This window comes from Aethalodelphis obliquidens, unplaced genomic scaffold, assembly GCF_003676395.1.
Source record: "Aethalodelphis obliquidens isolate GAN/ISIS:26980383/991018 unplaced genomic scaffold, ASM367639v1 scaffold25, whole genome shotgun sequence".
Lineage (NCBI taxonomy): Eukaryota > Metazoa > Chordata > Mammalia > Artiodactyla > Delphinidae > Aethalodelphis > Aethalodelphis obliquidens.
Window position 1 is genome coordinate 16,887,503 of NW_020837969.1, and position 25,740 is coordinate 16,913,242.

The 25,740-nt window shown below is 36.9% G+C and overlaps 1 protein-coding gene across 1 annotated transcript in view; it reads right to left on the bottom strand.

Moving 5' to 3' along the window:
- The window catches only part of PCM1 (pericentriolar material 1), an 88,540-nt gene that overhangs the window by 41,807 nt on the left and 20,993 nt on the right, over positions 1-25,740 (bottom strand). The window contains exons 8-22 of the mRNA XM_027122677.1: positions 23,370-23,547; positions 20,502-20,611; positions 17,618-17,834; positions 14,432-14,618; positions 13,321-13,494; positions 12,633-12,790; positions 12,060-12,295; positions 7,687-7,841; positions 7,413-7,542; positions 6,259-6,399; positions 5,544-5,734; positions 3,958-4,158; positions 2,639-2,858; positions 2,404-2,549; positions 1,697-1,884 (exon numbers count right to left, since the gene is read on the bottom strand). Coding sequence (XP_026978478.1) covers positions 1,697-1,884; positions 2,404-2,549; positions 2,639-2,858; positions 3,958-4,158; positions 5,544-5,734; positions 6,259-6,399; positions 7,413-7,542; positions 7,687-7,841; positions 12,060-12,295; positions 12,633-12,790; positions 13,321-13,494; positions 14,432-14,618; positions 17,618-17,834; positions 20,502-20,611; positions 23,370-23,547 — 2,632 coding nt within the window. The remainder of the gene's footprint in view (positions 1-1,696; positions 1,885-2,403; positions 2,550-2,638; positions 2,859-3,957; positions 4,159-5,543; positions 5,735-6,258; positions 6,400-7,412; positions 7,543-7,686; positions 7,842-12,059; positions 12,296-12,632; positions 12,791-13,320; positions 13,495-14,431; positions 14,619-17,617; positions 17,835-20,501; positions 20,612-23,369; positions 23,548-25,740) is intronic.

Sequence of the window (25,740 nt, forward strand, 5' to 3'; positions counted from 1 at the left end):
GAATCTGCTTGCCAATGCAGGGGACACAGGTTCGAGCCCCGGTCTGAGAAGATCCCACATGCCGCGGAGCAACTAAGCCCGTGTGCTGCAACTACTGAGTCTGCGCTCTAGAGCCCATGAGCCACAACTACTGAGCCCGTGTGCCAAAAGTACTGAAGCCTGCATGCCTAGAGCCTGTGCTGCACCACAAGAGAAGCCACCACAATGAGAAGCCTGTGCACTGCAACAAAGAGCAGCCCCCGCTCGCCGCAACTAGAGAAAGCCTGCAAGCTGTAACGAAGACCCAATACAGGCAATAAATTAATTAATTAATTAATTTTTTAAAAAGTCTGCTGCCAATATTAATCCACACCTAAGAACTAAAAACCTTGTTAAGTTGTTTAACGGCCATTGCTTTTATAATCCTGTTAAGAAAATACGCTGTATCTGTGGATATTTATATTCACAAAGCCCTCCCAACCCTTTTCCTCTTCCTATATTCTCTGGCAAACACCTTCAATTCCTCTCCCTTCATGACTCACCTCACCTAACTGATCATTCTACCTCCAGAATGTCTTTAAAATTACTCCTTTTTCTTTACCGCTACTGCCGATGCCTTAGGTCAAGCTGTCATTCCTTCCCTGCTATTACTGCAATTGCCTTCCAGTCACCATCTATACCCTTAGCACCTTCCCTCCAATCTCAATCAACACTATCACTAGTGTAATCTTTTTAAAATATAAACCTCATGCTATTCCTCTGCTCAAAATCCTCCAATGGCCCCTCTAGTAAGCAGCAGAAAGTCTAAGCTTCTTTGCACAGCACAAAGGCCTCCACTGCTCACCAGCCACATCAACTACTACTTCCCCTGTCATGGCCCTAAACACTAGCCATACTTCATGACCTCTAAATTCCCTAAGTAATATACTGTTCCACTGCTTTGTAACTCTAAGTGGTTCCATTAATCAGAAAGTCCTTTCCCTTCTAATCTCCCTGGAAAAAAATTATATTCATTCTTTAGCTTTAATATCACTTTCTCTAGGAAAAAAGAGATTTGCTGATAATCTCTTGCCCCAAGGAAAAGCAGGTCATTCACCTCATCTGCACCACTGCTACAGCACCCATGGCAAAGCACTAAGCATTTATTAACATTCTTGGCTTCTTCGCTAGACTCTAAATTCCTTAAAGCATCAGGCTTAACATCTTTGAATCCCAGTCATTTATATAGTGCCTGGCACATGACAGGTACAGAAAAAGTCTCAATAAAAGCCTAAACTAAGTAAAAGTAAATATAAGCCTAAGCCAAACACCTTTACTCTAGTGGTATATATCTCCCTACCAAGACACAAAGCTCCTCTACAAGAGCGTTGCCTTATTCACCTCTTCTCTCCTAATATTTTACACAGTGCCTGATGTACAGCAGCCAATAGACAGGTTAATTCCCTTTCTCCTTGATAAATACTTGTTGAATAATTCAAAGGTAAAAGACTAAGCAATCATTCATAATTTACTTAATTTCATTAGCAACCACATTCAGTTTAAGAGTTCACTATAAAGAATCAATGTAGAAAAGAGTTTATAACTTTCTTTGCCAACATTTCCTACCACTCCAAAAGGGACTGATAAAAATCCATGCAACAGACAAATGTTATTCTCAAACACTCTGCATTTATTTATTTTCATTTAAGTTTTTTCATTTAAGTTTTCAGCCACTTACCTGGTGCAAATGATGAAAAATTAGTAAACCCCGGTAGGTTGAACAGATTTACAGGCTGTGCTGGAAAGCTGAAAGGACAAAATAAACTGGGAGAAGGAGGGTGTGATGCACTACTGACTCTTTCCTTGCTTCCAGGTTTTTCTGGATGATTTTGTTGGCGCATAAGTTCGTTTAGCATTTGCTTCAACCTGTAAAAATTTAAGGAGTCAGTAATTTAAAGATCAGTTGTATTACCATCTATGTAAAGTACATCCAGAAAGAATATATGTAAGACATGATTCAACAGTATGTGGAACAAACTGACTGCTCTGATGTTTACAACAAATATCTGCTTGTCCTGCATGCTTAGTTCAGTAACTTCGCCTTTGCAAGAAGAACTGTGCTTATTAGCACTTCTAACAGATAGTAGGCATAATTACAACTCATTGTTTATATTGTTTACAGCTTTACTGAGGTATGATTTACACACCATACAACCTACCTAAGGTAAGTGTAAAGTTGAGTACTATAAAATTTTTTTTTAAAGTCAGGTCTACGGTATTAAAAAGGAACATTGAGCAATATCTCTGCTTATAAAATTCCCAAGTGTCAGAATATTCAAAAATGATATTTGGTTCAGGCCCTTTTCTCCCAGAAGGTAACTGTAAAACTCTTGCTCAGTTTTAGCACTTACTATACACTCTCACTACTTCTAAGAAACAGATTACCTTTGTACATTATTCTGTTGCCATGTTAGCTGGGTATAGCACTGGTTCAACTGGTGCATTATAAGGTGTACTTGAGGAGATGCAACATTGCTGGGCATAACACTGTAAGGGCCCGTGAGAAGAGTTTGTAGCAGACAAGACAGAGTCTGTGGAAAGAAAATTTTCAGAATAGTTGCTGATGACATGAGAAAAACGTGTACTGCTTCAAAAACAAGATAAAAAAATTCTACTTTACCTGCTGGTCTTGCATCAAAGTCTGACAAATATTGACACTGAAATCAAGTTGTTTCTTTAGCTGATTGATTTGTTCTTGCCACTGTTCTTTCTCTTCTACATAAGAGAGTTCTGACACCCAACGAAGGTTTTCCTGACGCTGCATGCTGATATTCTGTTGTCTTGTCCTGGCTAAAGGACGATAATTTCCATCTGCTGAAAAAGGGCGATTGTTCTTCCACCTAACACAAGATTTAAAGCATTAGGTCATCTTATGTAATTATTTGGTTTTTAAAATCTGGCAATAAACCTTGATACCCTGGGTCCATACGTCTGTATTCTCTTCACAGGACTTAAAATGTATGGAAAATAGAATGAGAAAAATTCTGGATTTCTAGTCTTGTACACTATCATTTTTCATTCCTTTCGAACCTTTTTTCATTTATGTTTTACCGAGAAGTGTCTATATAATTCTGTATTCTTCAAAATGAAAACAGTTATGGGACTTCCCTGGTGGCACAGTGGTTAAGACTCCACACTCCCAATGCAGGGGGCCTGGTTCGATCACTGGTCAGGGAACTAGGCCCCACATGCATGCAGCAACTAAGAGTTCACATGCCACAACTAAGGGGCCCACGTACCGCAACTAAGGAGCTGGCGAGCTGCAACTAAGGAGCCCACCTGCCGCAATTAAGACCCAGTGCAACCAAATAAATAAATATTAAAAATAGGGAGGGCTTCCCTGGTGGCGCAGTGGTTGAGAGTCCGCCTGCCGATGCAAGGGACACGGGTTCGTGCCCCGATCCGGGGAGATCCCACATGCCACGGAGCGGCTGGGCCCGTGAGCCATGGCCGCTGAGCCTGCGCGTCCAGAGCCTGTGCTCCGCAACGGGAGAGGCCACAACAGTGAGAGGCCCGCGTACCGCAAAAAAAAAAAAAATAAAGTGAGGCACTCTTGTGGGACTGAGCCTCTTAACCTATGGGCTCTGCTCTGACTCCAAGTAGTTAGTGGTGGAATTAAATTACATTGTAGGACACACAGTTGGTTCAGAGAACTGAAGAACTGCTTGGAGTCAGAAAGACCTGAGACTCTTAAAATCAAGCAAAAAATTAAAACAGCAAAACTAACCTATTTTTAGTTTCCTTTACATTATAGGAGTTATGATTTGCATGGCTAGGAGGACACACGGAAAAGCTAACCTCTTTTTAGTTTCCTTTACATTATAGGAGTTATGATTTGCGCTGCTAGGAGGACACACGGAAAAGCTAACCTATTTTAGTTTCCTTTACATGATAGGAGTTATGATTTGCGCTGCTAGGAGGACACACGGAAAAGCTAACCTATTTTTAGTTTCCTTTACATTATAGGAGTTATGATTTGCGCTGCTAGGAGGACACACGGAAAAGCTATCATGGGAGCCGGCGTCTTGCTCCTCCTCCTCCTCGTCTTCATCTGTCCGAACTGCTTCAGAAAGGTAACCATCTTCATCTCCTTCTTCATCTAGTGCACACTGGGTAGAACCTCCCCAAGTTGCCATTGTTCTAGAGATTAAGAGACAAAACACATGAGATCATTCTGGAGATGAGCTAAATACTTTACCGCCTATTATGTACCAGACACTGTACCAAAAAAAAAAAAAATATATATATATATATATATATATATATCACTGCACCAAAAAAGTGTATGTATATATGTATATATATATATATGTATATGTATATGCATATGTGTGTATATAAAATTTCATTTAGTCATAGTAACTATGAGATGGGTGGTACTCTCCAACTGCTGTTATAATCTGTTTACGCTACCTTCCAGAAAACAATTCTTCATATAAATTAAACTAGTAATCATATCCCCTGGAACTTATTCCTAAACTAAACCCCTCTCAACTTTCAACTTTTCCTTGAGTCACAGTTTTCTAGATTAGAGTTATCCAGTAGAACTTTCTGCAATAGTAGTAATAATCCATATCTGTGCTGTCCAATAGAGTAGCCATTAAATACACATAACCAATGAGCACCTAAAATGTGGCTGGTGTGACAGAGAAAATGAATTTTTAATTTTATTTAACTTTAAATAGCCACCTATATTTAGTGGCTGCCGTACTGGAAAGCACAATTCTAGACCCATGGTTCTCAAACCTAGATGTTTAACAAAACAATATAAAGAACTTTTTTAAAGTATAGATGTGTGGTACACAGAACACAATAAAATATTGAAGATATAGTTTGATCAATAAAATTCATATTGGCACTCCAAGAACAGGAATAGTTCTTTTATGAGTACGAAAGAGAGTAAGGTTTAGTGCAATGTTACAGAAATGCCATCTGATACCAAAAAATTAGGTCATAACAAATTTGGATTTCAAAATTTTAGATCTGAATACTACTATAAAGATAAGTAATTAACTGATCTTACAAATGACCAATTCTTTTAGAAATATTCTAAATATGGAAATTTCAAACATAAATCCTAAAAACTGAATGTTTTATACAATAAAATGTTTTCAAATTCTTAGGAAATTTACAAATAGCAGACACTCAATTTAAGTTAAAAAAAACCCACTTATTTCTGGCCTGATAGAAAAGCACTACAAAGTATCAAGCATTTTCTTTTTTATAAACTTTAAACTTAACTAAGAAAATAAGGCTTATATACTCAAGAAAATCTGTATCACCATTTGAGCAAGTATCTTGGTAATTTTTGTAAATTTTTTAAAAAGAGAGAAAGCTGATGCTGTGAGAAGTTAGAACAGAAAGTAGCTGGATTTAGTCAAACTGAGTCACAAAGGTGATGCTTAAAACACAAGTCTCACTGCAACAGCAGATTTGTGCTATGATGCAGAGGGGAAATGAGGCTGCCTACCCTATAGGCCGTAAATAGGTGATATTTTAAAAAATGATTTAAACAGCTCTCTTACTTTTCTGTTCTACTCTGTTGAGGCGTACACAGGTTCTCAGACCCATCACTTCTCAGTGAAACAGCCACTGGAGATGTAGTTTCAGCCAGACCTTGCCTCCTCTGATGTTCAGCCATCAAAGCTTCAAGCTGCTTTCTTCTCTGTCGCAGCTCTTCCCTTAACATTTCGTGTCTTCGCATTTCTGACCACAACTGTTATTTTAAAAATTAAGGCAAGTTGGTGTAAATATCGGGACTTGTTTTAGCCTTAAAGAAAAACAGCCTAATACTGTTGTCAATACCAACAAATATTTCTATTCTCACTCTATCCTTTTTACACTGAGACACCCAAGAAGGCCAAAATGATATTTTAGTAATAAGAAAAAATTAGGCAATCATTAATTCTTTATGAAAACAGGTAGCACCCAAGTATACTTTATCAACTATTAGAAGAAAGTTACAATGTTTTCTATAAATCCCATATAAATAAAATGCCAAAGGACAGGTTTTTCTAATTGAAATGATTACTATTTACTATAACTAACCCTTACATATAATTCTGCCAAATATTTGCTAATAAAGGGCAAGGCTATTTTGAAAATATACAAACTTAATTACTTTTTGGAAAAAATTATTTCTTCCCACAACTAAAAGACACATGATAGGCTACATTTAAAAACATGTTTCACAGATATTCAGTTTTCTTCCTTAAGACTCAGGAACAAGGTACAACATACCTCATTATCTACCACTGAAGGATCATCAGGTTCAAAAGCAGATCTGCTTGTACTGGCTTCATTTTCATTAACAGTTGGGGTTGAAGTAACAGCTGGCATATATTTTTTTGTGGGACAATTACCTGCACTAGTGGCTGACAGCTAAAAAAGAATTAAAACTATTATGAGGAATTAAAGCAATTATATGTTAATTTCGTAAAAACAATTATTTCACTGCTTCTCTAGGGCTCTAGTATCATATTTAATTTATTACCACCAGATTTCAATTGCCATCATGATCTAAAGAAAATCTGACATAAGCAAACAAAGATGAAAACACACACTAAAGTTGAACAGTAGTAACCAACCCTCCGAAACAACAGAGACATGAGGGATAAAATGTTACTGTGGAAAATTTCACATACTCAACCCAACTCCGACATATATTCCTCTGCACATTAGTTAGATTGGGAATGAGAAAAAAAGGATTAGATAAAGTAGAAAAGGTAAGTGTCTAGAAAATAAAGTTATATTAGGAATATCACTTGATATGTTTCCCTTTCTTTGAAAACAAAACCTGACTGAAGAATAGAGCTAACCAATAAAGTGTAGGAAAAATCTCAAAAAAGAATTGATATTCCCCTCCCATATTAACCCTCCTCCTGATTACCTGACATGGTCAAAGACTGCACATTCTCTGTTCAACTCAAAAACCCATGCATAGGGTACTATTTAATAAGCATATATACATTTAATATTCAAACTACAAAAACAATATTTTAATTTCCCTAAAAAACTCATGATGGCTTAACAGCTTTATTATGTAATTTTAGGCCAGTAAAAAATGGAAATGTTAGTCCCTTAACTGCCAACTTCAAACCAGAATATTTTAATATAATACATACTTATAAATACTCATGTTCTGAATCCACAGCCAGCCGGCCCAACAAGTGAAAGAATGGGAATAATTAGAGTCAATTCCTATGTGCTACCTTTCACAGTATAAATGTACATCCTTAACACATTTCATTTGTCCATCCATTACATTAATCATAAAATTAAGATATAAATCTATCAAATTAGCACTAAAAAAGGACAAAGAGTACTTTCAGTTGACATTAAGATTTTAAATATCTTTCTTCAGACAAACAGAAAGAAAGAAATTTCCTAATTACCTGTAGGTCAGGACATGCCTTTTGCAATGCTTGAATTTTCTCTTGAATCTCAATCAGTTTCTTTCTTTCTTCCTGCAATTGTTTGAGCTCTCTCTGTTGCTGCTGTAGTTTAGCCTCATAAAATTTCTCTCTATAATTAAATTGACATTATATTTGTGGACTCCAGTAAATCTGATAATAGCATTAAGCACGATGTAATACAGTACCTAGCGGAGTACCTTCTCTCTAATAGGCACTAAACTTTTATGACCTGAAAGCCAGAAGCTTAACATACCTTGCCTTTTCATTTACTCCAGCATCTTTCTGTGTTTTATTGCTATTTCCTCTAGTGTTATTTGCATTTTGTTTGGTGTCTTCTTCTGCTGGGTAGAAATCATCCAAATTTGAGGTATTGGCAGAGATAACTCCTTGATCTGCTGTATCATCATCCTAAAACAGCATCATTATATTAAAACAATCTTGATATCTAAAGACATTATCCAATTCATACCTTAGTAAATAGAACTAGGTTGTAAAATTAACATAAAATTTAAAGCAGTAGGGAAAGCATATGATTTTGAGCAATGAAATTCATCCTCTACCAATGGCAGGAAATAAAGTACTAAAACTAAAAACAGTACATTAATAATTTGAGTTGCCAATTACCCAGCAATGGCAAGTACTAGTTTGCCTTTTCTTTCCTTGACCAGATTCTAAAATCAAAGAAGAGCTTTCTAGAGAATATGAAAAAGATACAAAATATATCATTGGAGCTTGGAACTCTTGATATTAGATACTTTTTCTTCAGATATGACTTTTACATTAACAATTTAACAACCAATGTCTATTACCACTTGTTCACTTAAAAAGCTTTCCATTTCCTCACTTTGGTCTTTAGTTTGCCAAACAAGTACCAATGGCTCACAATACAAAAACGAATGAGAATGTACCACCTCAAATCTGTAACTACTGGAAAAACAACAAAAGTTCATATCTTCCTAACAGTAGATACGTATCTTCTGTTGAAATCAATGTGCTTATTAAAATGGAGGACTGGGCTGGCAGCGCACTGGTTAATAATCCGTCTGCCAATGCAGGGGACACGGGTTCAATCCCTGGTCCGGGAAGATCCCACATGCCACGCAGCAACTAAGCCCATGCACCACAACTACTGAGCCTGCGCTCTAGAGCCCGTGAGCCACAATTACTGAGCCCGCATGCCACAACTACTGAAGCCCGCGCACCTAAAGCCCGTGCTCTGCAACAAGAGAAGCCACCACGATGAGAAGCCAGCGCACTGCAATGAAGAGTAGCCCCCGCTCACCACAACTAGAAAAATCCTGCATGAAGCAACGAAGACCCGACGCAGCCAAAAATATATAAATTTATTTTTTAAAAATCTTATTAAAAAAAAATGGAGGATTGGAGGTAACCTATGACATTTTCTTAAAAACATTTAATATTGGGCTTCCCTGGTGGTGCAGCGGTTGAGAGTCCACCTGCCGATGCAGGGGACACGGGTTCGTGCCCCGGTCCGGGAGATCCCACATGCCGCAGAGCGGCTAGGCCCGTGAGCCATGGCCGCTGAGCCTGCGCGTCCGGAGCCTGTGCTCCGCAACGGGAGAAGCCACAACAGTGACAGGCCCATGTACCGCCAAAAAAAAAAAAAAAAAAAATTAATATTGTATACTTTATATTTACTCATGCTTTCTCTGCAGAAATCAACTGAAACTTTAACCTTTGGAAATAGAGAGTTAAAGCTAACTTTGATTGTAAAACTGTCTAATCGATTTTAAGCTTATAGACATGGTGTTATTCTGGTCTTCTCATCAATCTAAAAGCTAACCTGATTTATTACTAAAATGGTAAGATTAAAAAGAAACTGAGTTGGGACTCAAAAACAGAGAAGCTGGATCATGAGGCATTTTCCCACAATAAAAAAGTGGAAAAACCAAAGTATGAAAAAAAAAAACTACATAAAGTTTCAGATTGTCACATGAGAGTGTCTGAACTGAAATGATATAAACTCCGAAGCTAAAAGTAACTGACTAAAGAATTATTGTTTCAACACATGCTGCATCACAGACTAAGGAACCACATAAGGGCCATATAAATTGTCTAAGCTAATCTAATCAAGAAGAGTAATAATAGTTTTATACAATCATGATAACTATATAACTGTTTAAACCTTCTCCTGAGTCTCTTGGGAAAGGATACAAGTAAGGGCACAAGCAAAAGAAGACTACCCTTAATAAAATAAGTAAAATGTATCAATCTTAAACATATAAAAACTTGGGGAGTTTGGATCATTTTTTTTTAAATAGCTCTCAGAATGAGGACCCTTAATCCCTCTGTATTGCAGTTTTCTCATTTTTCATACATGTTATTTCAGGTCTTAGAACACTCACTAAAGCAAAAGAGCTGCATTCAACATAAGCCTGAAATTAAGCTGATTCATCTATAAGCCACCAAGTTATTCATCATTTCTGATCTATTATTCCCACTCGGGCAATACATCTGAGGAGAGGAGTCATAAAGAAAAAATGAGAAAGTAATTAGCAAGTACAATGATGTTCAAGATAGCACAACCTATATTATTATTTGCTTTAGAAGCTGTCTTAATTTTTTCAAATGGTACTACTGTCATACGATCAAAGTTCAAATAGTAAAAAAGATGTTTAGAAAAATCTCCTTTCTATCCCTTTCCCCAATTCCATTCTCCATAGGTAACCAGTGTTACCAGTTTAGGTATCTGTCTACAGATATACTTTGAATATATAAGCAAAAATATATACATGTGTACATAAACCTGTATGTGTTTGTTTGTATACATGTGTTTATGCTCCTTCTTCCCTTCAACACCCCTTCTTACAATAGGAAAACCTTAGAAAAAGCCAAAAGCCAATTCCAGTAATGGTTAAACAAGCTATATGGTATCTCAATAAAATAAAATGTAATCAAGGGTATAAGGAAATGGATTCATCCACCACTGCTTAGATATCAATTAATATAGTCATTCTGGAGAGCAATTAAGCAGTGTCCATTAAATTTAAAATGTGCAGGGCTTCCCTGGTGGCGCAGTGATTGAGAGTCCGCCTGCCGATGCAGGGGACACGGGTTCGTGCCCCGGTCCGGGAAGATCCCACATGCCATGAAGCGGCTGGGCCAATGAGCCATGGCCGCTGAGCCTGCGCGTCCGGAGCCTGTGCTCCGCAGCGGGAGTGGCCACAGCAGTGAGAGGCCCACGTACCGCAAAAAAAAAAAAAAAAAAAAAAAAGTGCATAAACTCTGACAAAGCAATTCCACTTCTTCATATCTGCTCTTGAAAAACACAAATGCATCACAAAGCTTGTGAAAGAATGTTCATTGGATTGTTGTTTCTAAATAGTGAAAAACTGGAAACAACAAAAGTAAACATCAATAGGATGTTAGATTAACTAAACTAAGGTCCACTGATAGTACAGAAAACTATATTGCAGCTAAAAAAGAACTGTATTTACTGTATATATATATATATATATATAAAACATGCACAGTAGCATCTGTGAAGGAGAATGGGATTATGAATGAAGGCTCAAAGGGAATTTACTAGTAGTGTTTCCTTTATTTAAAAATGGGAGCACATTCATCTTTCACTTGAGTTACTCAAAATAAGTAGCATTCCAAAAGAAGTTGTGAATAACAATTTAATCTTTTTCATTCACAAAAAAATTGTTTTTCTATACATTAGTGTGGTTAATTTTAATGTTCTATACTTCATTTTTTTCAACCTAACACAAGCTAAGCAAACCTAAATGAAGACAAATCACTCATTAATTTTACCAGAAGTTTTTTGGCTTCCAAAAATCATATAAATTTCAATACTTTAGGAAGTCTCTCTTAAAGATATTTTTATAGTGATTATGTTACTAAGAATATATATATATATATATATATATATATATATATATATATATAAAAAAACAGATGAAAAGGAATGATTTTAAAAAGTTCAATCATTCTTAGAAAGTTTTATACCTAGTCTAATAAACTGCAAAAAGCCTCTGGACCACATCAGTCAATATACAAGTGTGAATTGTTACATAATTTCACGTTCATACATTCAAATGGCTTTTTAAAATTTACAACTAATAGTTCCAACTTTACTTGTTTGGCCTTACTGAATAAGACAATATGGTTTTTCTTCTACATCAAGTGAGTTAAGATCTCAGCCAGAATGTCAGTCTCAACTCTGGCTCTGACAATGGTATAACTCTGGTCAACTAACACCTTTAATCTGTGTATCTGCCTCACTGAGATGTTACCAAGTTCTATGTGATATAGAACTGGGGTCTCCAGCAAAAAAACAAACCTGTTTTTATAATAGTTATACTGGTACACAGCCATGCTCATCTGTTTGCATACTGTCTATCACTGCTTTTGCACTGAGTAGTTGTGACAGAAACTGTATAGCCCACAAAGCCTAAAATATTTACTAAGTCACCCTTAGAAAAAGTTTGCTTATCTCTGATAATATGGCATGTAAAGTGCTAAGCATTTAAACCTGGTATATAGTTAGAACTCATTAAATGTGTACTAGTATACTTATACCAACATAATTATCAAACACATAAATTTTACAAGACTGTCCATTTGACACTTTTTTTTAAAAATACAAGCAGCATTTACCTGCACCAATGCAACAAGATCTTGTAACTGTCTAAGTTTCTGTTTTGCAGCCATAAGTCTGCTGATCTTCTGTTCAAATTCAGCATCTTCAGGCGTCTCATCAACCAGACTGCTCCGATGACTAGATAATGACGCTCCACTGACTGCCTCATCTTCTGCTTCTTCCTCCTCCTCCTCCTCACCTTCACCTTGTGCAACGTGAATCCCCTGTTCTCGTTCTCTATTGTATCGACAATCTGCTGAAAACATGTACCAGTGAAATCAATACCTTAATAAACTTAAGAGTACTAAAGAAAGGAATTCCGGGCTTCCCTGGTGGCGCAGTGGTTGAGAGTCCGCCTGCCGATGCAGGGGACACAGTTTTGTGCCCCGGTCCGGGAAGATCCCACATGCCGCAGAGCGGCTGGGCCCGTGGGCCATGGCTGCTGAGCCTGCGCGTCCAGAGCCTGTGCTCCACAATGGGAGAGGCCACAACAGTGAGAGGCCCGCGTACCGCAAAAAAAAAAAAAAGAAAGGAATTCCACTGCCCAAGAATAATATGGTAAAATTATCTGTGAATAGAGTCAATCATACCTAAAGAAGGAGGCATGTTTAGAGCCCTTATGTTGGCAGCAGATCTGTTGTTAATTTCACAATTAGAATTAACTGATCTCCCATCTCTATTATTAGAAACACACTGTGCATTAGAATTACTATTTACTTCATTCCAGGTGGCAGCTACTTGTGGATTTCTAAAAGAAAGAAAACAACCTGAAGTTATTTAAGGTAAAAAATATATGTAATAATAAAAAAATCAAAGTTTTACAACTGCTGATAAAATAATTCCAGACTATGAACATCATTGGCTATTTCCCCATTTAAATTCATCCTCTAAATAAACGGCTCTTGCTTTTCACTAACTTCTCCTATTCACACATTTAAGAAGAAAAACATCTAAAAAAATCAAAATTACAACCAAAAAAAAAATCAAAACTACACCTAAAAATAAAGAGGTAGGAAAATGAAGTTACGTACTTCTTATGATTAACTTTTAGTTGATCTAACAAACAGCAAATTTACTAAACTACTGTGTTCAATACTTCCCTATTTGTTTTTCTTTATAGAACAAGTAAGAGTACACTAACCAAAACAGCAGACTTACAGGAGAAAAGCTTAAATAAAAGGCAAACGGTAGGCACTCTACTGAGGTTTCTTTTGTTTCATATTAAATGTATTGTTAGGATGAATATGTTAGAAAAACAACTTAAAAAAAAGTTCTTACCGAATGTTAGTAACAGGTTCAGAATTTTCATGCTCGGAATCATATTCTGACTCTTCAGTTTCTTCTTCTTTTGTGTTTTCATTTACAGCATCTGTCATCATATCTGATGTTTGCTCATAATAATGAACTAATTCTCTTAGCTCATTCAACCTCTTTCGAACTTCATTTAACTTCCTGATAAACAACAAAAACATTTATATTAACACCCATTTTAGCAAAATAAAGCATACACTATTTTCATACAGTAGCAGCCAGCACAAACAAAATATAAACCCAGTCAAATATCCAGGGGATGTGACTATAATGAATGTAATTTCAAGTATAGGTTATTCAAAATCTCATCACCTTATTTACTTATGTTGTGTTACGGACAAAAGCATAAGAAACCCTCTTCCAAGTGTTCACTTTAAGCAGGTATAGATGTTAACATCTTAAGTCTCAATGTCAAAAATATTCCTATGTTTCTTAATAAGTATCAAAAATGTAAAGTACTAAATATTCCATTAAAATAGGACCTCTTAGGCAAATCAGGTATGCAGGCATTCCTGAGCATTCACAGAAGGTTCCCAATTTGTCTACAACATATAGAGATCTACCAGTTACCATACTATATAACATGTTTACCAAAAAGAATAATTAGGTTGTTGAATTTTTACTGAGTCCCAGGAATTATGCCAATGTTTTTTAATCCTTAAAACACCTTTATGAACAAATATATTATGCCAGGTGAAGAAAAAGAGGCTTAGTGAGGGTGCTATTTGTCCACAGTCACACAACCTTGTGAGATACAATTCCAGGGCTGTCTGACTCTAGAGCCTGGGCTCTAAACCACTTGAATACAGAAATCTTTTAACTGTAGTCCCTTTATTTGGAAAACAGGAATACATTAGCTATAGAAATTACATGTTACTACAATGTCTCATTTCTCTAGGACAACTCAAAGATGCACATATAACACACACACTTATTCTACCACCATACCACTTAAGAATGTTTATCATATCAAATTAACTCAGTTTTTCCAGAATTTTCAACAAAGAAAAAACCCCCAAGATTTATCCCCATTATTCAATTCTAATCTATGTAAACAATGTTTGTAGAAATGTTTTACTGGAGTTTTTCAGTTGGATTTAGGTGGCCTTCATTTTCACTCTGATTCTGAGAAACCAGAGAAGCAGCAGGATAAGGAACAGATGATGTGAGGCTATTGGATTCTCCATTGACAACTGGTGTTAAGCCTACAGGAGCAGAGGGAGCTGCTGTTGTACTTCTCTGATCCACACTCCTTTGTGGGGAGGCAAAAAAAAAAAAAACAAAAAAAAAAAAAAAAAAAAAAAAGACCAGTTACCATAAGTAAACAAATACAGCATCAAACAACACATTCATAGTTGGCTCATAGAAAAATAAAAAGTAAAAGTCATTAACATCTTAAATCCTGCAGCTTTAAAATGTGAAACTTAAGGATATAACCAGGCCACTTGTTTATTAACATGTCTTTCAACCAAACACAGTTAAAACAGAAAGGAAACAATAAGGAAAGACAAGATGGAAACCAACAAGAACTACGATATTCTACCTTGAGAAAGTAACGAGAGTACTCCTCTGATAAACTTGGTTCCAGGTTAAGTTAAACAGAGCCACTGCATATGATGTGCATGCACACCATCTACAAATCTTTACAGGGCAACCCTAGCTGATTAGGTCCTTGAGAATGTTCCAGTCCAGAGGGATTCTATCTGGTCTCCAAGATGGAACTTTTCTTGTTCCAAAAGATAAAGCAAAATTGTTTAAGTGACTGCGGTACATAATACCATGAATACTACTCAGCAATAAAATTTTCTTATTAGATGATGATTAATCTTCTAAGACAGCTCTTGAACTACATTTTAATTACTTTTCTGTCCACACAGATCAGACAAAGATATCTTATGCTTTCATGGGTAATAAATGAAGACTAAGAATCTTTGTGCTTCTCTCTCTCCTACCAGTTTATTTATTTTTTTCTTTTTATTTATTTATTTCTGGCTACGTTGGGTCTTCATTGCTGCGTGTGGGCTTTCTCTAGTTGCAGTGAGCGGGGGGTTACTCTTCGTTGAGGTGCACGGGCTTCGCATTGTGGTGGCTTCTCTTGCTGCGGAGCACAAGCTCTAGGCACGCGGGCTTCAGTAGTTGTGGCTCACAGGCTCTAGAGTGCAGGCTCAGTAGTTATGGTGCATGGGCTTAGTTGCTCCACGGCATGTGGGATCTTCCTAGACCAGGGCTCAAACCCCTGTCCCCTGTACTGGCAGGCAGATTCTTAACCACTGCACCACCAGGCAAGTCCACTACCACTTTAAAACTATCATCATTTATCTCTTCCTCAGTGACAATCGTCATTTATTGCTCACGTTATCCACTGTTACAGCTGGTTTCCAGTAGTCTTTTCTCTCTATTCCTTGACTGTTCTACCTTTTGCTCTGCTTTCACTCTGTTTCCCAGAGAAATATATGATTTTTTAGTCATCAGTAGACAGAGTGCTACTTTAATTATGTGTGTAAAACTGACCACAAGCGTTTGAGTACAACTTTGGAAAAACTAAGTTTTTCTTGGCTGTGTTCATCTGTTTAGGGAGGATGGGCACTGGGATTAGCTTCTACTCTAGAGGAGGCCGAGGAGCAGCACAAGTCAGGGAAAAGAAAGGAGCACGTCTCAGGGCAGAAACAGTACAGTTCTTTGAAGGTGGCAGACAACTAGGGTGAAGTACAGGGATCCAGAGATGATGTTTCTATCCCTGTCTGTTCTTTATTAAGACAGCATCTGGAATGCTAAAGAATAATGACCAGTTAGGGTTGACCCTACTGATTCCAATACCCAATGCTACAGCTCCTACTAGCAACCGTCTGAGTAAGAGGCAGAGACCAGGCTTGGGAAGGTAGGTGGCCAAGTGAGGACTAGTAACTGAATCTGAATTAGACAAAGGCAAGTAATCTGTATAGCAAAAAAGACAGTTCCTACAGTATAACTAAGATGACTATTGGCTTTCCTATATAACTAGTACAATCAGCCCTCCATATCCAAGAGTTCTGCATCTGCGGATTTAACCAAAAGCAGATAGAAAATATTCAGGAAAAAAGAAATTCCATAAAGTTCCAAAAAGCAAAACATGAATCTGCAGCATGCTGGTAACTATTTATATAGCATTCACATGTATTAAGTATTGTAAGTAACCCAGAGATGATTTAAAGTGTACTGGAGGATATGCTTATGTTACATGCAAATACTATGCCATTTTAGATAACGGACTTAAGCAGCCTCAGATTTTGGTATCCGTAGGGGTGTGGGTGTGGGTGTGGGTGTGGGTGTGGGTGAGGGTGCTGGAACCAATCCCCCATGGATACTGAGGGATAGTTGTATAACTCTTTAACTAGTATACCTAGGATGACTATATGCCTTTCCTAGTCCCACCTAACTATTTATGTATTTTAAAAAATGGGGAATATTTGGGACTTTCTGTACTAAGTAAGTTTTTCATATCTCAGGTTTTTATTGTATAAATACTTTCTAAATCTGTTTCATAGTTTTAAAATCAAAGTACTAATTTGGTTTAGCTTTTCCTTAAGGAAAAATTTTGGATATGCGAAAAAGTGCAGTATTATTATGTCAAAGTGTCTAACAGTTACCTTCTCTTATACTTTTCCCTTATTTAAAATCCTACCGGGCTTCCCTGGTGGCACAGTGGTTGGGAGTCTGCCTGCCAATGCAGGGGACACGGGTTCGAGCCCTGGTCCGGGAAGATCCCACATGCCGTGGAGCAACTGGGTCCATGCACCACAACTGCTGAGCCTGTGCTCTAGAGCCCGCACACCACAACTGCTGAAGCCCGCGTGCCTGAAGCCCATGCTCCGCAACAGGAGAGGCCACGCGGTGAGAGGTCCGAGCACTGCAACGGAGGGTGGCCCCTGCTCAACGCAACTGGGGAGAGCCCGCGTGCAGCGGCGAAGACCCAACACAGCCAAAAATAATAATAAATAAATAAATTTATAAAAAATAAAATAAAATCCTACCAATTTTTCAAGCCCAAATTCATTCTTTTCCTTTTCTGAATTTTACAGAACAGATCTACCATCTATTTGGCTTTACCATACATTGCCTTGTTACTTAAAAACTTTTCACATACAAGTCCTATTTCCCCACAAAAATTATAATTTTCTTGAGTAACTATGTGTTTATTCATTCACCAAATATTTACTAAGGAATTATTACATGTTGGCATATATACTTACGTGTCCTCTACCTAACACTGCTTAGATTTACTTACAGGATGAATTGTTCAAATGCTCATCTCGAAGTGTATGAAGTTCTCCAAGCAGCTTGTCCATTTTTTGTTTCTTTTCTTGTAACACTCTCATTTTGCTAAAAAGCTGGACTTTCTCATCAGGTAAATGCTCTGAAACTGATGGATTTCTGCTCTGAGAAACCTCCCTAGTTAATGAAAGACTTTCTGCTTGTCTTCTATTGTCTGGAACAGGTGGAGGCTTTAAAAAAAAAGAAAAAGAAAAAAAAGAAAGATTAGGTGACTAAAGTTTGCAATCTCATTTTAAAAATGCATAAATTGGGCTTCCCTGGTGGCACAGTGGTTGAGAGTCCGCCTGCCAATGCAGGGGATACGGGTTTGTGCCCCGGTCCGGGAAGAACCCACATCCCGCGGAGCGGCTGTGCCCATGAGCCATGGCCACTGAGTCTGCGCGTCCGGAGCCTGTGCTCCACAACGAGAGGCCACAGCAGTGAGAGGCCCGCGTACCGCAAAAAAAAAAAAAAAAAAAAAAAGCATAAATAGGGCTTCCCCGGTGGCACAGTGGTTGAAATCTGCCTGCCAATGCAGGGGCCACGGGTTCGAGCCCTGGTCTGGGAAGATCTCACATGCCGCGGTGAGCCACAACTACTGAGCCTGCGTGTCTGGAGCTTGTGCTCCGCAACAAGAGAGGCCGCAACAGTGAGAGGCCTGCGCACCGCGATGAAGAGTGGCCCCCACTCGCCGCAACTAGAGAAAGCCCACGCACAGAAACGAAGACCCAACACAGCCAAAAATAAATAAAATAAATAAATAAAATTTTTTTAAAAATGGATCATATATTAAAACGGCATAAATATTCTCTCTCATTTTTTCTTTTGACTGCACTGGGTCTTCGTTGCCGCATGCAGGCTTTCTCTAGTTGTGGCGAGCGGGGGCTACTCTTAGCTGTGGTGCGCAGGCTTCTCACTGCAGTGGCTTCTCTTTCTGTGGAGCACAGGCTCCAGGGCAGGCGGGCTTCAACAGCTGTGGCATGTGGGCTCAGTAGTTGTGGCTCGTGGGCTCTAGAGTGCAGGCTCAGTAGTAGTGGCCCACAGGCTTAGTTGCTCCGCAGCATGTGGAATCTTCCTGGACCATGGATCGAACTCGTGTCCCTTGCATTGGCAGGTGGATTCTTAACCACTGCGCCACCAGGGAAGTCCCAAAAATACATAAATATTCTTTATAAAAAGAGATAAACATTAGTGTAGGTTGTGCTGGTCGGTAAGTATATATGCCTTTCCTATTCCCAAATTATATACATACTATTCCCTGATGTGCCACCATATCTATATAACAGTATATATATACTGTTTTATAGACACACATAACTACACAGTGGGGATTCACTGGATGTTATTAACTGGATCTAAATTAAGTGCTAGAAATGCCATATTTTATATAGAATAAACCTTCAAAAATCTCATTCTCTTGCCATCTTTTTAGAACCACAATCATAAACTTTAATTTCTTAACCTATCAGTTTCTCCTATCACTTCTTTGCTACTAAAAAAAAAAATTTATGAAACATTTAAAAAATCCACTAAGGATTAGGGAATCATATAATGAGTAACCAGCACTGAGCTTAGTCAAATTTTAGTATTTTGCCACATTTGCATCAATTCTTTCTTTAAGAGAAATATATTACAGATAATGGCTAAAGCTTTATACATAGAAATCCTGACCCCATTACTCTCTTGAGATAACCACAATCTGGAATTAGACACCTACCATTCTCAAACGTATTTTTATTTTGTAATACCTATGAAGGTATCCATAAAAAAAAAAATACTTGGGGCTTCCCTGGTGGCGCGGTGGTTTAGAGTCCGCCTGCCGATGCAGGGGACATTGGTTTGTGCCCCGGCCCGGGAAGATCCCATGTACTGCGGAGCGGCTGGGCCCATGAGCCATGGCTGCTGAGCCTGCACGTCCAGAGCCTGTGCTCCGCAACGGGAGACACCACAACAGTGAGAGGCCCGCGTACCGCAAAAAAAAAAAAAAAAAACACACTCTACACATTTTAAAACATAAGCTAAGTGGTATCCTTCTTAAACTTGCATTTTCATTCATTACCTCTGGTTCATTTCCTGTAATCGGTTACAGGATTTCACTCTATGTATATATCATAACTTACTAATCCATTTTCCTGTTCATGGACATTTAGATTGTTTCTGCTTTGCTATTAATACAATGCTGCCATGAACATTCTTGTATGCATCTCCTTTTGAGCAGGGTCACTAGAAAAAATGTACTAGATATTGCTAAATAACTCTCCAAAGTAGTTAGATCATCTTCTTTCATTTAAACTTGGGTCAGCAGACAGAAGATAATGCATTGTCAATTATACCCATTTCCAGTGGAAGGTACTAATTCACTCTTTCTCACTCAACAGACTAAAATTTTGCATTTATATCATTATTTACAAAGGTCATCAAATTATAACACTTATTAACTCTGAAATTAAACTTAAGAACTTCCTTAAAATTGTTAGTAAAACATTGCAAAAGCATAGATTCACACTAACTTAAGTTTAACAGTTGTGACTATTAACAATCTTAAAGGTGAAATAAGAATGCGTCATCTAGGAGCATACAAAGGGGAAATTTCACTAATCACTTCATTCCAAGTAGATATTTCCTCTAAATTAGTGTTTCCCAAAGCATAGTCCCGAGACTTCCAGCACTGGAATCACATGGTGGGAAGCCCACCCCAAATGTATGAATCATAATTTTGGAGGTGGGGGGATCCCACTGACCAGAAATCTACATTTTTTAACAATCATGCCAGGTGATACGTATGCTCAGTAAAGTTTGAGAAGCACTGCTTTAGTTAATGTGATTTTAAATCCAGTATACAAAAAAAATGAAGTTACCTGAGAATCACGAAGCTGATTATGAAAACGCTGAATTAAATCATTCAATTCTTCATTTAGTTCAGATGTGATACTGACTCCAGATAGGCTACCTGTAGTTTCTGTTACAGCTGGAAAGGAAGTTAACAACTTTCATTCAAGCAAATAATTTAATAATTCATTAAAGCAAATAAATAAAAAACAACACTTTAACTTCTGAGACGCTAAAAAGAAATTTGGGGGGAAAAAAGAAATTTAAAAAATCTCAACGTAATTTGAAACTAGTTAACCCTCAGATTTATCTGTCAACCAATCATTTTATAAGTTTCCACCTAACCTGAAAATAAAGGGACACTCACAAAACTCTAGTATAGTGGTTCATCTTTTTCTGTCCCAACATTCAAGGAGGGATACTGTTACATCCCAATTAAGAATAGTGACTCAACAGAGTCTGGGTGTGGGAAGGTCCACCAGGTTGGGTTGGAGGCGTGGCGGGCAAAGTGGTTCGTCTGAAAAAGCACAGCTAATTCTGACCAGTCTCAATCCCCACCTCCCCAACAGAATCAGTGCTGTAGTACAGGGGCTGGCAAACTTTTTTTAAAGATTCAGATAGTAAACATATTAGGCTTTGTGGAGATATAGTTCTTGTCTCAACTACCCAACTCTGCCACTGTGGGGCAAAAGCAACTATATACAATACATAAACAAATGGACATAGCTGTGTTCCATAAAATCTTATTTCAGGCAGTGGGCCAAATCCAGCTGGCTATATATAGTTTGCCGACCCCTACTGTAGAACAGATAATTTATTGAAGGAGTTGCTTGTGATACAAGTCATACTAAAAGACCACAGTTTTTATCTTCCTAAGGCAGTATTCTGATGACAATTTTCATAATAGTTACTCTCTATTACTCAAACACCCCATGCTTATCTTTCCAGCTCTAAAAGAGACAATGACTATAAACTGTTTCTGTTTTGAAGGAAAATATTAGCTTTTTCAATGAGAAATTAGAATTACAGGGCAGGGTAGATTCCCATGTATCCAGTCCAAAGTACTTGGGGACAAAAAAAAGCAATTACAGTCTAGATAACACACAACTTGCTAGTTAAATGGTTAAAGGAACACTCTTTCCCATGACAATTATGTTGCCTCTCTTATATACCTAAAGATTACTGTAAGTTTGTTTTTCATCAGTATTCTTCTGCAAAATCTCATAAATGCAAGAGAAAATCTGTTTTCAATCATTAACCTAAAATTCTTTTTGAAATAGTACATAAAATAAATTCGAATTTTAACTCCTGTTTATTCTTCTCCTGGTACTTGTCTCATAATAGTACATTAAAAAAAAAAAAAGAAAGAAAGAAAGATTATCTGCTTACTTAAAAATAAAGGTTTGTATTCAGAAATAGAAGACCCCTGACCTGGAACTCAAGAAATCTGATTCTACTAAAATTCCATATAAGCCTAGGCAAGTCACGAGTTCTGTGTTAGAGTTCCTTCTCTCTAAAGTGAGAATTATAAAAAAAGCCCTGGCGACTAACCTACAGTTTTGTGGTGATCAAATGAGATGACGTAAATATAACTATTTGAAATAACATAACTATCACAAGAAAGTCTCTGAAATCTGATACTCCAATCTTGAAAAATATTTTAAAAGTTGGTCATTAACCGAACTGTATTTGTCATTGTTAAAATATTTTGTTTTTTCCTAAATCTAACAGCTAATGATACTTTGAATTTTGCAAGGGAAAAATGGGGATGAAAATTTGCATATTGTATACTATTATATACTATACCATATATATTCTATACGACTATATAATTATTACAAAAGAGTAAGTTACTTGCAAGTCATAAAGTTCCTTATGGAAATGCAAAATTAAATTACATATAACAGTGATCAGAAGGCTGAGCCAGTGGGCTAGGTGTGGACAACACGATAAATTGAGTAACAACAGGGTAACCACAGTAAGGACCTAAAATGGAGAGCTCACAGGAGATAAATTATTATTAGACTGTAATGACAGACTACTAGAAAATATAATTTGGCTTTAAGTTTTAATAAGTAACAATATGTTTTCAACTTAATGAGAAATTAAACACGTAGGTTTGCCAATAACAAGACAAACTATAAAGTTAGACTCAATACTAAAGAATTCAATACAAAGGATGGGGAAAGGTTTCTTAAACAAGATCCAAAAATACAAAACTTAAATCACTAAGATGTATACTTTAAATATCTTATAATTTTATATGTCAATTATACCACAGTAAAGCTGAAATTTTTTTAAAAATGAAAAAAAAAGAATTCAATACAATTTCCATCTAAGTGATACATGGGTATGAGGGAAAGAAGGAGAAAGAAAAGAACATTTCTGAGTCTCAGGGAGACTGGATAGGATATAAATTTAGTTCAAAGGAACTAGTGCATACAATTTGATACCTCACTACTCATGTCAGAAGCCAAAGAACCTTACATTTATTCACTGTCTCACTTAAGGTTTTAACCCTTCCTTGGCAGGCAAGCAAAGTACAGCAATCCTAGTTAAATAAAGTACAAAAGGCAGAAATATAAGCAACAAGAGCCCTATAAATTTGAGGTACAAAAACAGAACTACATCCTGTCCCTTTTACCTCTTAAGGGTACTCTCTGATGAAAAGGAGAGCGAGCTGGCTGTCTGCACGGTACAGTATGATGGCCAGGAGTTGTCCCTGCAACCTTTTCTGCATAACCAGAGAAAAGCACAGGACAGGGTAAGCCTCACATGTAGGTTTCTAAACTAGACAACAATCAAGATCTAATTATATAATAACCAGCATCCACCTTGCAATCATATCATTATTTATTGAGCCTTACTTATAACAACATTCTAAGATGGTGGCATACCAGAATCATCCATCACAGCAATAGCTTGCTCTGCCTTATGCTGCAGAGCAAGAAGAGCAGCTTGTCGTCCCTGCAGAGCTCTCAGCTGCTCCTGCTGCTGTAACATCCTTTTTAATAAATCATGTTGTTTCTTCAAATTTTCTATCTCTTCCATAGGCTCCTGCTGAGGATCTCTGGCCTGAAAAATAAGACCAACAACGCTTATATCTTTTAAAATCCATGTTCCTATTTCAACTACCAACGGCAAGGTACATACATAGATAATAAATTAGTATTAAATATACAACCCTAGATACAGACTTGAAAGAAAAAGAGAAAGAAGAAAATGATGACACAGAGACAGCCTGTCATGTTAAGAATTAGATAGTTAGGTAATTTCAAGGTAAAAGACCATATGCATATGCTTAGCATGAAGAATTAACAAAAAGAAAATAAAAGAAAAGGCATACAAAAAGGAAGACAGGAAGGCCGACACACACACGCACGCACGCACGCACGCACGCACGCGCACACACACACACACACACACACAAAAGAATGAGGGATCCAGACCAGGCCTTACAGAAAAGGAAGAGCAGATCATACCAGGCTAATGCCCTAAAAGTAGCCCTGGAGAAAGAACAGACTAAAAAACTCTTCTGCCCCATTCCTAGAAGTGATGTTTAAAAACCAACAAAACAAAAACAAACCAACTATTTTCTAACTACGGATGGAAATTTTTAAAATATACTTTTTATTTGATTATTTGATGTGAAAGGCTTTAATTTACTTGCATCACTTTATATTATCATACAGTAAAGAAAAAATATTATCTTTTGCATCAAAGATATCATTACTATTTTTTCTTTCAAAAGATGCTCATTTAATGCTGAGTCTGAGGACATAAATTACTTTGAAATTCCCCCCAAAAGATAACATTTTGCCTAAAAGAGGAACAGATTAAATAGGTGCCACTTATAAGGAATTATAAAATTTTAAATGTTAATCTTAAAACTATTCAAGTGTAACCCAACCAGAAAAAATAAAGTCAATTAATCAAAGAGAGAAAGTTAAATACAACCTGGAAACAATAAATAAGACAAATTATGCATGAACTGTATACCGTAATGGTATTTTTCATCACTGATTTGCCTTTTAAAAAATTCTGTATCTTAAAAGTTTAATGATTTTAGCTAATATTTACATAAAATATTTCTATTAACTTAGAGATAGTCAATTTTAAATTTGTATTGCTACCAAATTGGAGACTTTAAATGAATGATCTCCCCTGGCTCTGACCAAAGTTAACAAGGAAAATAAACCTCAGTGATTTCTTTTCAAAGTAAAAATGAACTGATCTGTTCTCCCTATGTACATTTGATTCCAAGAAAAATTATGGAGAACACAGACGGCTCCAGAGAAATTCTCTTCTGGGTAACATTCCTTAACAATACTTTGCAAAAACCTCTTCTCTTTACCTCCCCAAGTAGGACTCATTAGTATTGTAAATAAGAATGAGTAACTGTGATAACTTGGCAAGCAATAAAAATAATTACATGGCTCAGAATTAAGAACTCAAAGAAAGGAAGCTCAAATAGGAAGTAGAAGACTACAGTTAGAATGTTTGATGTAGGTATCAGAGAAGCCAGGTCAGTGCTCTATCCAGGACTGGCCAACTAGACTTTATGAATATGGAAGAGAAATAATGTACCTTGGTTAAGCTAGTATTTACTGGAGACTTTCCAATAAACTAAAGCCATTTTCAAATCAAGTACAATTTACCCAGTTCTCTCCCATCTTATACAAGTGGAGTTACCTAGTTAACATTACATTCATTCCTATGAAAATTCATCTTCTTAGTTCTTGCTCATTTCAAGACTATTTACATCTTGAAAAAATAATTTGAAGGGTGAGAGATAACTATCAATCTGAGATAGGTAGCCATCTCAGATCTGATCCAAATTAATTTCATCAAAGTCACTGGTAAAATATAAAACCAAACCCAATCAGGTACAGATTTCAGTGGAACAACTTGGAGAAATCTCTCCAGGTTGACATCAATCAAATACTCCAACAAAGCATCAGTGATAAATGACTAAGAAGAGAAACATTACACAAATAAGGCAAAAAGTCATCTAGGAAAAAAGAAAACCATCAAGAATGCATTATCTCCATCTAATTCATAATCCTCCCATCTCAAAAATAGTTTAGACCTCAAGCTAACCTTAAAGCTATCTAATTTTGAAGAACTTACTAAACAATTTAATATTATGGTTTCTTACCCTTTAAAATGCAAACTTTTAAAAAGAACTTTAATCCTTGTTAGTCACATTTATTTGCAAAACTTTGATACTCTAATTATAAAGAATTCTGAACTTCAGATTTTTCACTA